This window comes from Lonchura striata, chromosome 36 (assembly GCF_050655825.1).
Source record: "Lonchura striata isolate lonStrDom1 chromosome 36, ASM5065582v1, whole genome shotgun sequence".
NCBI classification, from domain to species: domain Eukaryota; kingdom Metazoa; phylum Chordata; class Aves; order Passeriformes; family Estrildidae; genus Lonchura; species Lonchura striata.
Genome location: NC_140738.1, coordinates 911363 through 925177, shown reverse-complemented (window position 1 = coordinate 925177; position 13815 = coordinate 911363). Strand labels below are relative to the sequence as shown.

The following is a 13815-nucleotide window of genomic DNA, read 5'->3' as shown; positions in this document are numbered from 1 at the left end:
GGGGTTACTGGTTTGGACTGGTTTATACTGGTTTATACTGGTTTATACTGGGAGGGGGAAATGGGGGAAAAATGGGGAAAATTGGTGAAAATTTGGTGAAAATCGGGTGAGAAATGGGTGAGAAATGGGCGAGAAATGGGCGAGAAGTGGGTAAGAAAGGGTTAAATGGGGATTTGAGGTTACTGGTTTGTACTGGTTTATACTGGTTTATACTGGTTTATACTGGGAGGGGGAAAAATGGGGAAAATTGGTGAAAATTGGGTGAAAAATGGGCGAGAAATGGGCAAAAAATGGGTGAGAAAGGGTTAAATGGGGATTTGGGGTTACTGGTTTATACTGGTTGATACTGGTTTATACTGGGAGGGGGAAAATGGGGGAAATTGTGAAAATTTGGCAAAAAATGGACAAAAAAATGAGGCAAAAATGGGAAAAAATGGGGAAAAAAGGGGTTAAACTGGTTTATACTGGTTTATACTGGTCCATACTGGTCCATACTGGTCCATACTGGTCCATACTGGTTTATACCGGTCCATACTGGTTTATACTGGTTTTTACTGGTCCATACTGGTCCATAGCGGTCCATACTGGTCCATACTTGTCCATACCGGTCCATACTGGTCCATACTGGTTTATACCGGTCCATAGTGGTCCATACTGGTCCATACTGGTCCATACTGGTTTATACCGGTCCATACTGGTCCATACTGGTCCATACTGGTTCATACTGGTTTTTACTGTTTTTTACTGGTCCATACTGGTCCATACTGGTCCATACCGGTCCATACTGGTCCCTACCGGTCCATACTGGTTTATACCGGTCCATAGTGGTCCATACTGGTCCATACTGGTCCATACTGGTTTTTCCCCCCCCAGCTCGGTGGGGGCGGGGCAGACGCTCCGCCTCAGCCAATCGGTGACGCCGCTGCGGGCGGGGCAGCGCCGCCTGGTGGCCACGCTGGAGAGCGGCGCCCTCCCCCCCCTGAGCGGCTGCCTCCAGTTCCGGGCGCTTACTGGGAGCACTGGGAGCACTGGGAGCGCCGAGGATGCCGCTGGGAGCGCCGAGAGCCATACTGGGAATACTGGGAGCACTGGGAACGGCGGCCGGCGGCTGCGCCGGAGGAGGGGCAGGCCGGGCGGGAGCACGGGGGGGTGAACTGGGAGCACTGGTTTGTACTGGGAGCCTTACTGGGAGCACTGGTTTGTACTGGGAGCGCTGGGAGAGGGTTTGGGATCAGACTGGGAGCACTGGGGATAGTTACTGGTTCATACTGGGAGCACTGGTTTGTACTGGGAGCGCTGGGAGAGGGTTTGGGATCAGACTGGGAGCACTGGGAATAGTTACTGGTTCATACTGGGAGCACTGGTTTGTACTGGGAGCGCTGGGAGAGGGTTTGGGGTCAGACTGGGAGCACTGGGAATAGTTACTGGTTCATACTGGGAGCACTGGTTTGTACTGGGAGCGCTGGGAGAGGGTTTGGGGTCAGACTGGGAGCACTGGGAATAGTTACTGGTTCATACTGGGAGCACTGGTTTGTACTGGGAGCGCTGGGAGAGGGTTTGGGATCAGACTGGGAGCACTGGGAATAGTTACTGGTTCATACTGGGAGCACTGGTTTGTACTGGGAGCACTGGTTTGTACTGGGAGCACCGGGAGGGGTCACTGGGAATACTGGGAGGGGGTTTGGGGTCATACTGGGCTATACTGGGAGCACTGGTTTGTACTGGTCCATACTGGGAGCACTGGGAGCGGTCACTGGTCCATACTGGGAGCACTGGGAGCCTTACTGGGAGCACTGGGAGGAGGTTTGGGGTCATACTGGGAATACTGGGAGCTGTTACTGGTCCATACTGGGAGCACTGGGAGGCATCACTGGGAATACTGGGAGCCATACTGGTCTATACTGGGCCATACTGGGAGCACTGGTTTGTACTGGGAGAGGGTTTGGGTCATACTGGGAGCACTGGGACCCATACTGGGAATACTGGGCGGGGGTTTGGGTTATACTGGTTTATACTGGGAGCACTGGGAGGGGTCACTGGGAATACTGGGAGGGGGTTTGGGGTCATACTGGGAATACTGGGAGCACTGGGAGAGGGTTGGGGTCAAACTGGGAGCACTGGGAACAGGTACTGGTCCATACTGGGAGCACTGGGAGCCTTACTGGGAATACTGGGAGGGGGTTTGGGGTCATACTGGGAGCACTGGTTTGTACTGGGAGCCATACTGGGAGCACTGGAAGGGGGTTTGGGTTATACTGGTCCATACTGGGAGCACTGGGAGGGGTCACTGGGCCATACTGGTCCATACTGGGAGCACTGGGAGGGGTCACTGGTCCATACTGGTCCATACTGGGAGCACTGGGAGGGGTCACTGGGCCATACTGGTCCGTACTGGGAGCACTGGGAGGGGTCACTGGTCCATACTGGTCCATACTGGGAGCACTGGGAGGGGTCACTGGGCCATACTGGGCCATACTGGTCCATACTGGGAGCACTGGTTTGTACTGGGAGCCCTGCCGATGACGTCACCGCCCCGCCCGCCAATAAAATCGCTGCGCAAACCCCCGCCCCGCGCGTGACGTCATTCAAGGGGCGTGGCTAACGGGAGGGAAGGGGGGCAGGCGGCGCCGCTCGGGATTGGCCGAAGCGGCGGCCAATGGGGAGGGAGCGCGGCGCGGTGACGTCACTGGGAGCGCGCGGCCGCCGCCGCCGCTACCGGAGAGCGGCGGGAGCGGGGCGGAAGTGACGTCACTGGGAGCGCGGGAAAACGGAGAGCGCGGGATGGGAGGAAGTGACGTCAGGTGAGGGGGGACTGGGGGGGACTGGGGGGGACGGGGAGGGACTGGGAGGGACTGGGAGGGACTGGGAGGGGGTTTGGGGGTACTGGGAGGGACTGGGATGAACTGGGAGGGACTGGGAGGGACTGGGATCAAACTGGGAGGGAACTAGGAGGGACTGGGAGGGACTGGGAGGGGGTTGGGGGGTACTGGGAGGGCACTGGGCCATACTGGTTTATACTGGGAGGGACTGAGGGGGAGCTGCGGCCATACTGGGATGAACTGGAAGGGACTGGGACGGACTGGGATCAACTGGGATGTGACTGGGACATACTGGGAGGGACTGGGATGGACTGGGACCTCACTGGGAGTTACTGGGATGAACTGGGAGGTGACTGGGCTGTACTGGGAGGGTACTGGGATGGACTGGGAGTTACTGGTTTGGGGTTTGGGGTTACTGGGATGAACTGGGAGGAACTGGGACCATACTGGGACAAACTGGGAGCTCACTGGGATGGACTGGGACAGGACTGAGACTTGACTGGGCCATACTGGGAGGGAACTGGGAGGGAATGGGAGGAGGCTGGGTTATACTGGGATGTACTGGGATCGACTGGGGAGGCACTCGGAGGGACTGGGAGGGAACTGGGAGGGAATGGGAGGAGGCTGGGCTATACTGGGATGAACTGGGATCGACTGGGGAGGCACTGGGAGGGACTGGGAGGGAACTGGGAGGGACTGGGAGGGAACTGGGATGAACTGGGAGGGACTGGGAGGGGTTTGGGGGGTACTGGGAGGGCACTGGGCCATACTGGTTTATACTGGGAGGGACTGGCGGGGAGCTGCGGCCATACTGGGATGAACTGGGAGGGACTGGGAGAGACTGGGAGGAACAGGGATGGACTGGAAACCCACTGGGCCATACTGGGATGAACTGGGAGTTACTGGTTTGGGGTTCAGGGTTACTGGGAGGGCACTGGGGCCATACTGGGATGAACTGGGCGCTGACCAGTCCAAACCGGTTTCTCTCCCCCCCCCACCCCAGCCCCTCCCTGCGCTTGGCCCTGGCCGGGGCCTGGTGGGCGCTGAGGGGGCGTGGCCTGGATGGGCGTGGCCCGGGTGGGCGTGGCCTGGCGGGGCGTGGCTGGGGGCGGCTCCTGGCCCTGCTGGAAGCCTCGGGGGCCGCGGCCCCGGCGCTGCTGCGGCCCCGGCACCGCGCCCGCCTCAGCCTGGGGCTGCGCGCGCAGGTAGGCCACGCCCACCCCCGGTTAGCCACGCCCACCCCCGGTTAGTCACGCCCAATCATGCTCAGGCCACGCCCACTAATGCTCAGGCCACGCCCATCACATTCAGGCCACGCCCACCCCCGCTCAGGCCACGCCCATCCCATTCAGGCCACGCCCACCACCGCTCAGGCCACGCCCACTCATGCTCAGGCCACGCCTACCCCCTCAGGCCACGCCCACCCCCGGTTAGCCACGCCCAATCATGCTCAGGCCACGCCCAATCATGCTCAGGCCACGCCCACTCATGCTCAGGCCACGCCCATCACATTCAGGCCACGCCGATCCCATTCAGGCCACGCCCACCCCCGCTCAGGCCACGCCCACTCATGCTCAGGCCACGCCTACCCCCTCAGGCCACGCCCACACTGCTTCGGCCACGCCCATCCCCGCTCAGGCCACGCCCATCCCCGCTAAGGCCACGCCCATCCCCGCTAAGGCCACGCCCACTCCTGCTCAGGCCACGCCCATCCACCTCAGGACACGCCCACTCCTGCTCAGGCCACGCCCACACTGCTTTGGCCACACCCATCCCCGCTCAGGCCAGGCCCACCCCCTCAGGCCACGCCCACTCCTGCTCAGGCCACGCCCACCCTGGTTCGGACACACCCGCCCCACAGGCCACGCCCACACTGCTTTGGCCACGCCCATCCCTGCTCAGGCCACGCCCACCCCGGTTCGGACACACCCACCCCCGCACAGGCCACGCCCACCCTGGTTTGACCACGCCCACTCCCGGTCAGACCACGCCCACCCTGTCCAGGCCACGCCCCCACATCCAGGCCACGCCCACCCCCGCTCATGCCACGCCCACACCGCAAACCACGCCCAGTGCGGTGATTGGATGGTTAAGCCACGCCCACTTCAAATTCGGCCACGCCCACTACGGGAAATTGCCGTCTAGGCCACGCCCACCCCGCTAATGCCATGCCCATTTTGCATATTAATGAGATTAATCAACGCCTGTTTCAGCACAAGCCACGCCCTCCCAGTATAAGCCACGCCCACTCCTTTAAGCCACGCCCATTGTGTTAGGCCACGCCCACTCATTTAAACCCCGCGTGTTGTGGGAATTAATGAGTTGAGGCCACGCCCACTCATCTAAACCACGCCCATTGTGGGAATTAATGAGTTTAAGCCACGCCCACTCATATAAACCACACCCATTGAGGGTTTAAGCCACGCCCACTCATTTAAACAGCACCCATTGTGCGATTTAATGGAGCTAAGCCACGCCCACTCTTTTAATTAACACCCATTATGGGGCTAGGCCACGCCCACTCATTTAAGCCCCATCCATTATGGGAATTAATTAGCTTAGGCCATGCCCACTCCTTTAATTGTCACCCATTGTGGGTTTAGGCCACGCCCGTTTATGTCCAGGCCACGCCCATCCCTCCTCAGGCCACGCCCACTCCTATAAGCACCGCCCATTGTCTGCTAAGGCCACGCCCACTCCTCTAAGCCCCGCCCATTGGCTCCTCAGGCCACGCCCACCCAGTTAAACCCCGCCCCTTTGCCCTTTTATGGGCGTGGGGTGCCCCAAGCCCCGCCCCCAATGCCCCAAGCCACGCCCCTTGCTCCCTTGGCCCCGCCCCCAGATGGTGACGTCACTGCTGCGGGAGCTCGGCCCCTCCCCTGCCGTGCTGGACGCGCTGGATTGGCTGTTCCCGGAGGGGGCGGGGCCAGCGGGAGGCCACGCCCTCGGGGTGAGACTGGGATGGACTGGGAGGAACTGGGAGGGACTGGGAGGAACTGGGAGGGAACTGGGATCCAACTGGGAGGGCACTGGGAGGGAACTGGGAGGGAACTGGGATCCAACTGGGAGGGCACTGGGAGGGAACTGGGAGGGATTGGGAGGGAACTGGGATGAACTGGGAGGGACTGGGATGAACTGGGAGGGACTGGGAGGGACTGGGAGGGACTGGGAGGGGACTGGGAGGAACTGGGAGGGAACTGGTTTGGGGTTTGGGGTGACTGGGATGGACTAGGATCAAACTGGGAGGGACTGGGCCATACTGGGATGGACTGGGAATGGGATTTGGGGTTACTGGGATGAACTGGGAGGGAACTGGGAGGGACTGGGAGGGGACTGGGATGAACTGGGAAGGAACTGGGAGGGACTGGGAGGAACTGGGAGGGAACTGGGATCCAACTGGGATCCAACTGGGAGGGCACTGGGAGGGAACTGGGAGGGACTGGGAGGGAACTGGGAGGGGACTGGGAGGGACTGGGAGGGAACTGGGAGGGACTGGTTTATACTGGGAGGGAAGTGGGAGGGACTGGAGGGAACTGGGAGGAACTGGGAGGGGACTGGGAGGGACTGGGAAGGACTGGAGGGACTGGGAGGAACTGGGAGGGACTGGGAGGAACTGGGAGGGGACTAGGATGAACTGGGAGGGACTGGGAAGGACTGGAGGGACTGGGAGGAACTGGGAGGAACTGGGAGGGGACTAGGATGAACTGGGAGGGACTGGGAAGGACTGGGAGGGAACTGGGAGGAACTGGAGGAACTGGGAGGGAACTGGTTTGGGGTTTGGGGTTACTGGGATGGACTGGGATGGACTGGGATCAAACTGGGAGGGACTGGGCCATACTGGGATGGACTGGGAATGGGACTTGGGGTTACTGGGATGAACTGGGAGGGCACTGGGAGATACTGGGATGAACTGGGATGGCTCTGATCCATACTGGGATGAACTGGGAGGGCACTGTGGCCATACCAGTTTGAACTGGAGCCATACTGGTTTGAACTGGGAGCCCTGCTCCCCCTTGAACCCCTCCCCATATCCATATATGGGCAAAGGGGGCGTGGTCTGAGCAAGCCACGCCCCCCAGACCGCTCAGGAGCTCCCCCTGGTGGGCGTGGCCGAGGAGCACTTCCGGGAGCAGGTGCTGGGAATTCTGGGAAGTGGGCGGGGCCTGGAGCCCTTCCTGCAGGTGAGACCACTATAAACCAGTATAAACCAGTAAGGTCCTGGAACCCTGCCCCGCCCCTCCCAGTTAATCCCAGTATAAACCAGTAAGCTCCCAGTCACTCCCAGATCCTCCCAGTATAAACCAGTAACACCCTGGGGACCTCCCAGTTCATCCCAGTATGGCCCAGTCCCCTCCCAGTCCCTCCCAGTATAAACCAGTAACCCCTAAACCCTCTCCCAGTCCATCCCAGTAACCCCCACACCCCCTCCCAGTCCCTCCCAGTATAAACCAGTATGGGCAAGTCACCTCCCAGTAACCCCAAACCCCCTCCCAGTTCCCTCCCAGTTTGTCCCAGGTCCCTCCCAGTCCCTCCCAGTCCCTCCCAGTCCCTCCCAGTTCCTCCCAGTCCCTCCCATTTCCTCCCAGTCCCTCCCAGTTCCCTCCCAGTTCCTCCCAGTCCCTCCCATTTCCTCCCAGTTCCCTCCCAGTCCCTCCTAGTTCCTCCCAGTTCCCTCCCAGTCCCTCCCAGTCCCTCCCAGTTCCTCCCAGTTCCCTCCCAGTCCCTCCCAGTTCCTCCCAGTCCCTCCCAGTTCATCCCAGTTCCCTCCCAGTCCCTCCCAGTCCCTCCCAGTTCCTCCCAGTCCCTCCCAGTCCCTCCCAGTCCCTCCCAGTATAAACCAGTTCCTCCCAGTTCCTCCCAGTTCCCTCCCAGTTCCTCCCAGTCCCTCCCAGTCCCTCCCAGTTCCCTCCCAGTCCCTCCCAGTCCCTCCCAGTCCCTCCCAGTATAAACCAGTTCCCCCCAGGAGTACGGGCCGTGTTTCCGCCGTTCCCTGCTCCGCCTTTTCCTGGAATTTTTGGAGCGCCTGGAGAGCGCCCTGCCCCCCCCCGACCTGCCCCAGGTGAGTTGGGGGCGTGGCCTCGCCCAAGCCACGCCCCTTTTCCACAAGCCACGCCCCCTTTGCTGAAAGCCACGCCCCCTGGGAATTGCCATTTTTACAAAAACCACCCCAAAATTCACAAAACTCACCCAAAATTCACCCACATTTTCCCAAAGTTCACAGAAGTCAACCAAAATTCTCCAAGTTTTCCCCAAAATTCATAAAAATTACCCAAAATTTCCCCGAGTTCACCCCAATATCATCCCAAATTTGCCCCAAAATTAATACAAAATTCTTTCAATTTTTTACAAAAACCACCCATAATTCAGCCAAAATTTACAAAAATCACCCAAAATTTCCCAAAATTCAGAAAAATCGCCCAAAATCGCCCAAAATTCACAAAATTTTCCCAAAATTCCCCCAAAATTTCCCAAAATTCTCGGAAATCACCCAAAATTTCTCAAAGATTTCCCCAAACTTCACAAAAATCACCCGAATTCACCCAAATTTTCCCAAAATTCACGGAAATCACCCAAAATTTCCCCAAAATTCCCAAAAATGACCAAAAATTCACCCAAAATTTCCCAAAATTCAGGGAAGTCACCCAAAATTTCCACAAAATTCACAAAAGTCACCCAAAAGTCACCCAAAATTTCCCAAAATTCATGGAAATAATCCAAAATTTTCACAAAATTCACAAGATTCTCCCAAAATTCTCCAAAATTTCCCCAAAAATCACCCAAAATTCACCCCAAATTCGCCCAAAAATTCTCCAAAATTAATCCAAAATTCCCCTAAAATTCACAAAAATCCCTCAAAACTCACCCAAAAAGCCTCAAAATTCACCCAAAATTTCCCAAAATTCACGGAAGTCACCCAAAATTCTCCAAAATTTCCCCAAAATTCACAAAAATGACCAAAAATTCACCCAAAATTTCCCAAAATTCACGGAAGTCACCCAAAATTTCCCCATAATTCACTAAAATCACCCAAAAGTCACCCAAAATTTCCCAAAAGTCATGGAAATAATCCAAAATTTTCACAAAATTCACAAGAATCTCCCAAAATTCTCCAAAATTTCCCCAAAAATCACCCAAAATTAACGAAAATCATCCAAGCTTCCCCTAAATTCACCCCAAATTCGCCCAAAAATTCTCCATAATTAACCCAAAATTCCCCTAAAATTCACAAAAATCCCTCAAAACTCACCCAAAAAGCCCCAAAATTCACCCAAAATTTCCCAAAATCCACCGAAATCACCCAAAATTTCTCAAAGCCGCCCAAAACTCCCCCCCCAAAAAATCGCAAATTCACAAAACTCCCGCCAAAATGGGCCCCGCCCCTCTCCTGGCCCCGCCCACTTCCACAAGCCCCGCCCCTTTCTTCCTATTGGCCGCAGCTGGAGCGGCTCTGCCGAAGCCACGCCCCCCCGGGCTGCAGGCCACGCCCCCTGCCCCGCCTCCAGCGTTATTTCGCCGAGGTTCGCCACGCCCACCCAGGTAGGCGGGGCTTTGAGAGTGGGCGGGGCTGTGTATGCAAATGAGCTGCCTCATTAACCCCAAATCCCCGCCCGCAGCTCCCTTGCCACGCCCACTCCCGGCGGAGAAAACGCCGCTCACGTGAGTAGCCACGCCCATCCTGCTCCCCGCCTAATTGCGTTGCTAATTAATATGCTAATTAAGCGTCGCGTGTTTAATTAATGCAGGAGGAAGCCCCGCCCCCGCCGCCGCCGGCTCCGCCCACTCCGCTTCCTCCCCCTGGGTGAGTTGCCCTCATTAGCATGGAGCGAACCATTCCCCCATGGGGGGAGGCCGGGGCGGCCAATGAGCTTTTGGGGGGGATTTTTGGGAGCCAATCGCAGCGCGGCGCGGCCGGGGAGCGCTGTGGCGCTTGGCGTGACGTCAGCGCGCGTTGGAACAGCGAAATTTGGGCTTAAAAAGGGCGTTTTTGGCGTTCCCGCCGCGCCGCAAAACGGAGCCAGGCAGGAAAGGAGGGCGGGAAATGGCGATGATTGACAGCGCGTCTAACCAATGAGGCGCGTCCAGAGCCCGGAAGCGCTGTCGGAACTACAGGCAGCGCCATTTTTACTGCTGGCGAAAGGCAGGCGCCGCGCGCTGATTGGTGGAAACCCCGGAAGCGCCTCGCCCGCCATTTTAGCTGCGGTCAGAGCGGGCGGGGCTTCACTTCCGCTTCCGCTCGGCGGCTCGGAAGGCGCCGCGGCCGCCACGATGCTGATCAAAGTCAAGGTGGATTTTGGGGCGAAAAACGCGGATTTGGGGCAAATTCGGGGGTTTTTGTCCTTCAACCCTTGGAGGCGGGGGGGTTTTGGGGGGAAAAGCGGGAGTTTGGGGGGAGTGAGGGGTGAGGCGCGCGGTGCATTGTGGGATGATGGCGGCCCCGCAGACGCTGACGGGGAAGGAGATCGAGATCGACATCGAGCCCACGGACAAGGTGAGCGCCCAGTACGGACCAGTACGGACCAGTATGGACCAGTACGGGGCGGGGGCGGGAGGGAAGGAGCGGCTCAAGGGGAGGGGGGAAGAGCCAGGGGGCTCCCAGTTCATCCCAGTCCCCTCCCAGTTCATCCCAGTATGGATCAGTGCCCTCCCAGTACATCCCAATATGGATCAGGGGTGTCCCAGTTCATCCCAGTCCATCCCAGTCCCCTCCCACTTCATCCCAATTTGGATCAGTCCCCTCCCAGTTCATCCCAATATGGACCAGTCCCCTCCCAGTTCATCCCAGTATGGATCAGTGTCCTCTCAGTTCATCCCAATATGGATCAGTGGTTTCCCAGTTCATCCCAGTATTGCTCAGCGCCTTCCCAGTTTATCCCAGTTTGATCCCAGTATGGCCCAGTGCCTTCCCAGTTCATCCCAGTTTGATCCCAGTCCAGCTCATTAAGGCTCAGTTCCCTCCCAGTCCCTCCCAGTATAGACCATTCTCTCCCAGTTCCCTCCCAGTTCCCTCCCAGTCCCCTCCCAATCCCTCCCAGTTCCCTCCCAGTATAAACCATTCTCTCCCAGTTCCCTCCCAGTCCCTCCCAGTATAAACCATTCCCTCCCAGTTCCCTCCCAGTTCCCTCCCAGTCCCTCCCAGTATAAACCATTCCCTCCCAGTTCCCTCCCAGTTCCCTCCCAGTCCCTCCCAGTATAAACCATTCTCTCCCAGTCCCTCCCAGTTCCCTCCCAGTCCCTCCCAGTTCCCTCCCAGTTCCCTCCCAGTCCCTCCCAGTCCCCTCCCAGTACCTCCCAGTTCCCTCCCAGTCCCCTCCCAGTTCATCCCAGTATGGATCAGTGTCCTCCCAGTACATCCCAGTATGGATCAGAGGTTTCCCAGTTCATCCCAGTCCCCTCCCAGTTCATCCCAGTATGGATCAGTGTCCTCCCAGTTCATCCCAGTATGGATCAGTCCCCTCCCAGTTCATCCCAGTATGGATCAGTGTCCTCCCAGTAAATCCCAGTATGGATCAGAGGTTTCCCAGTTTATCCCAGTACCCTCCCAGTTCATCCCAGTATGGATCAGTCCCCTCCCAGTTCATCCCTGTATGGATCAGGGGTGTCCCAGTTCATCCCAGTCCATCCCAGTCCCCTCCCAGTTCATCCCAGTATGGATCAGTCCCCTCCCAGTTCATCCCAGTATTGCTCAGCGCCTTCCCAGTTCATCCCAGTTTGATCCCAGTATGGCCCAGTGCCTTCCCAGTTCATCCCAGTTTGATCCCAGTCCAGCTCACTAAGGCTCAGTTCCCTCCCAGTCCCTCCCAGTATAAACCATTCTCTCCCAGTTCCCTCCCAGTTCCCTCCCAGTCCCTCCCAGTCCCTCCCAGTTCCCTCCCAGTTCCCTCCCAGTCCCTCCCAGTTCCCTCCCAGTATAAACCATTCTCTCCCAGTTCCCTCCCAGTCCCCTCCCAGTCCCTCCCAGTCCCTCCCAGTTCCCTCCCAGTCCCCTCCCAGTCCCTCCCAGTCCCTCCCAGTATAAACCATTCTCTCCCAGTTCCCTCCCAGTCCCCTCCCAGTCCCTCCCAGTCCCTCCCAGTTCCCTCCCAGTCCCTCCCAGTCCCTCCCAGTCCCTCCCAGTTCCCTCCCAGTCCCTCCCAGTCCCTCCCAGTCCCTCCCAGTATAAACCATTCCCTCCCAGTCCCCCAACCACATCCGACTCCTCCAAGCCGCTCCCCCCTCCCCTTCCCCCCCCCACTTCCGGCGCCCGCTCCGCTCCACTTCCGGCCCTCCGTACCCCAAAATGGCGGCGCCCACATCCCCCACATCCGGCGGGCGACTCCGCCGCGCCGTAACTCGCCCCGGCTGCGCCCGTTTGTGCCCCGGCCGTGCCCGTTTGAGCCGGGCCGCGGCCCAGCCGTGCCCAGCTGTGCCCAGCCGTGCCCAGCTGTGCCCAGCTGTGGCCCGGGCGCCTTTTCCCGGCGCAGGTGGAGCGGATCAAGGAGCGCGTGGAGGAGAAGGAGGGGATCCCCCCGCAGCAGCAGCGGCTGATCTACAGCGGCAAGCAGATGTGGGCGGGGCTTGAGGGGAAGGGGCGGGGCTAAGGGGAAAGGGGCGGGGCTTGATGGGAATAGAGGCTGTGGGGAAATGGGCGGGGCCAAGGGGAAAGGGGCGGGGCTTGAGGGGAAAGGGGCGGGGCTTGAGGGGAATAGGAGAGGCTATGGGGAAAGGGGTGGGGGCAAGGGGAAAGGGGCGGGGCTTGAGAAGCAATGGGCGTGGCTTGATGGGAAAGGGGCGGGGCTTCAGAGAATAGGAGATGCTGTCGGGAAAGGGGCGGGGCTTGAGGGGAAAGGGGCGGAGCTTGAGGGGAATATTATAGTCTATGGGAAAGGGGGTGGGGCTTGAGGGGAAAGGGGCGGGGCTTGAGAGGAAAGGGGCGGGGCTTAACGGGAATAGGAGAGGCTATGGGGAAAGGGGCGGGGCTTGAGGGGAAAGGGGCGGGGCTTGAGAGGAATAGGGAAAACTGGCGAAAGGGGCTGGGCTAAAGGGGAAATGGGCGGGGCTTGAGGCAAGTCAAGCTAGGGGGAAAGGGGCGGGGGTTTGAAAGGTAAGGGGCGGGGCTAAAGGGGAAAGGGGCGTGACTTGAGGCAAATCAATCAATCTAGGGGGAAGGGGCGGGATTTGAAAATTAAGGGGCGGGGCTAAGGGGAATGGGGTGGGGCTTGGTAAGGGGCGGGGCTTAATGGGAATATTAATTGTCTGTGCAGAAAAGAGGTGGAGCTTAATGGGAATATTAATGGGACAAAAGGAAAGGCGGGGCTAAGGGAAAGAGGTGGGGCTAGAGGGACAATTTGGGGGGAGTTTGGGTTAAATTGGGGAAATGTGTGGGAGATTTGGGTTAAAAATTGGGAATTGTGGGGGGAATTTGGGCTAAAAATGGGGGAATTTTGACTTCAAATAGGGATTAAAATGGGAAAAATCCGCGCAAAAATCCCGAATTTTTCAGTTAAAATTCGGGCTAAAAATGGGCAAATTTTGGCTTAAAATAGGGGGCGAGGATGAGGAAATTTGGGGTGGAAATATGGCAAAAACAGAGAAATTTGGGGCAAAATTTTGGTTCAAATGGGGTTTAGTGAGGTGGGCGTGGCCGGGGTGGTCAGAGCATGAGTGGGCGTGGCTTAAGATGGCGGGGTAGAGTGGGTGTATGTTTTGTGTGCTAATTATGGGCGTGGCCTAAGTGGGCGTGGCCTCTCCGGCTCCTCCCCCCAGGAACGATGAGAAGACAGCGGCCGACTACAAAATCCAGGGGGGCTCCGTCCTCCATCTTGTCCTGGCCCTGCGGGGGGGCGTGGCCAGGCCCTGAGGGGGCGTGGCCACACCCAGGCCACGCCCCTTTCTCCCCTTTAAGCCACGCCCACTCCTTTCCCCCATCCCTGAGGTTGTTTCCTATTGGTGGATCTGTTATTATTTAATAAAGGTTGTCTGATGACGTCGTAACCGCGTCGGTGATGTCATTTCCTGC

The 13815-nt window shown here is 58.3% G+C and overlaps 2 protein-coding genes across 5 annotated transcripts in view; both read left to right on the top strand.

Annotated features, from left to right (window-relative positions):
* The window catches only part of TGM1 (transglutaminase 1), a 33707-nt gene extending 32114 nt beyond the window's left edge, over nt 1-1593 (top strand). Inside the window, exon 14 of the mRNA XM_085565700.1 lies at nt 874-1593. Coding sequence (XP_085421826.1) covers nt 874-1153 — 280 coding nt within the window. The 3' untranslated portion in view covers nt 1154-1593. The remainder of the gene's footprint in view (nt 1-873) is intronic.
* Nucleotides 1594-2663: 1070 nt separating this feature from the next.
* Nucleotides 2664-13786, top strand: NEDD8 (NEDD8 ubiquitin like modifier). 4 transcript variants are annotated; one of them, XM_085565702.1, is made up of 11 exons: nt 2664-2801; nt 3823-4024; nt 5033-5769; nt 6899-7000; nt 7783-7878; nt 9257-9356; nt 9434-9476; nt 9563-9618; nt 10261-10308; nt 12281-12363; nt 13563-13786. In XM_085565702.1, exons 3-11 carry the CDS (start codon nt 5587-5589, stop codon nt 13569-13571), a joined length of 720 nt encoding a protein of 239 aa, XP_085421828.1. In that variant the 5' UTR covers nt 2664-2801; nt 3823-4024; nt 5033-5586; the 3' UTR covers nt 13572-13786. The 4 variants fall into 4 exon arrangements, with proteins under 4 accessions (XP_085421828.1, XP_085421829.1, XP_085421827.1 ...); XM_085565703.1 differs by lacking the exon at nt 3823-4024 and having other exon boundaries at nt 2670-2801; nt 5662-5769; XM_085565701.1 differs by lacking the exon at nt 2664-2801 and having other exon boundaries at nt 2999-4024; nt 5662-5769.
* Nucleotides 13787-13815: the final 29 nt, after the last annotated feature.

Coding starts and splice junctions, on each gene's coding strand:
- NEDD8 (XM_085565701.1), top strand. CDS start 3,707: ATGAACTGGGAGTTACTGGTTTGGGGTTCAGGGTTACTGGGAGGGCAC. Junction 7,001..7,782: donor GCCTGGAGCCCTTCCTGCAG/GTGAGACCACTA, acceptor AGTTCCCCCCAG/GAGTACGGGCCGTGTTTCCG. Junction 9,477..9,562: donor GCGGAGAAAACGCCGCTCAC/GTGAGTAGCCAC, acceptor TAATTAATGCAG/GAGGAAGCCCCGCCCCCGCC.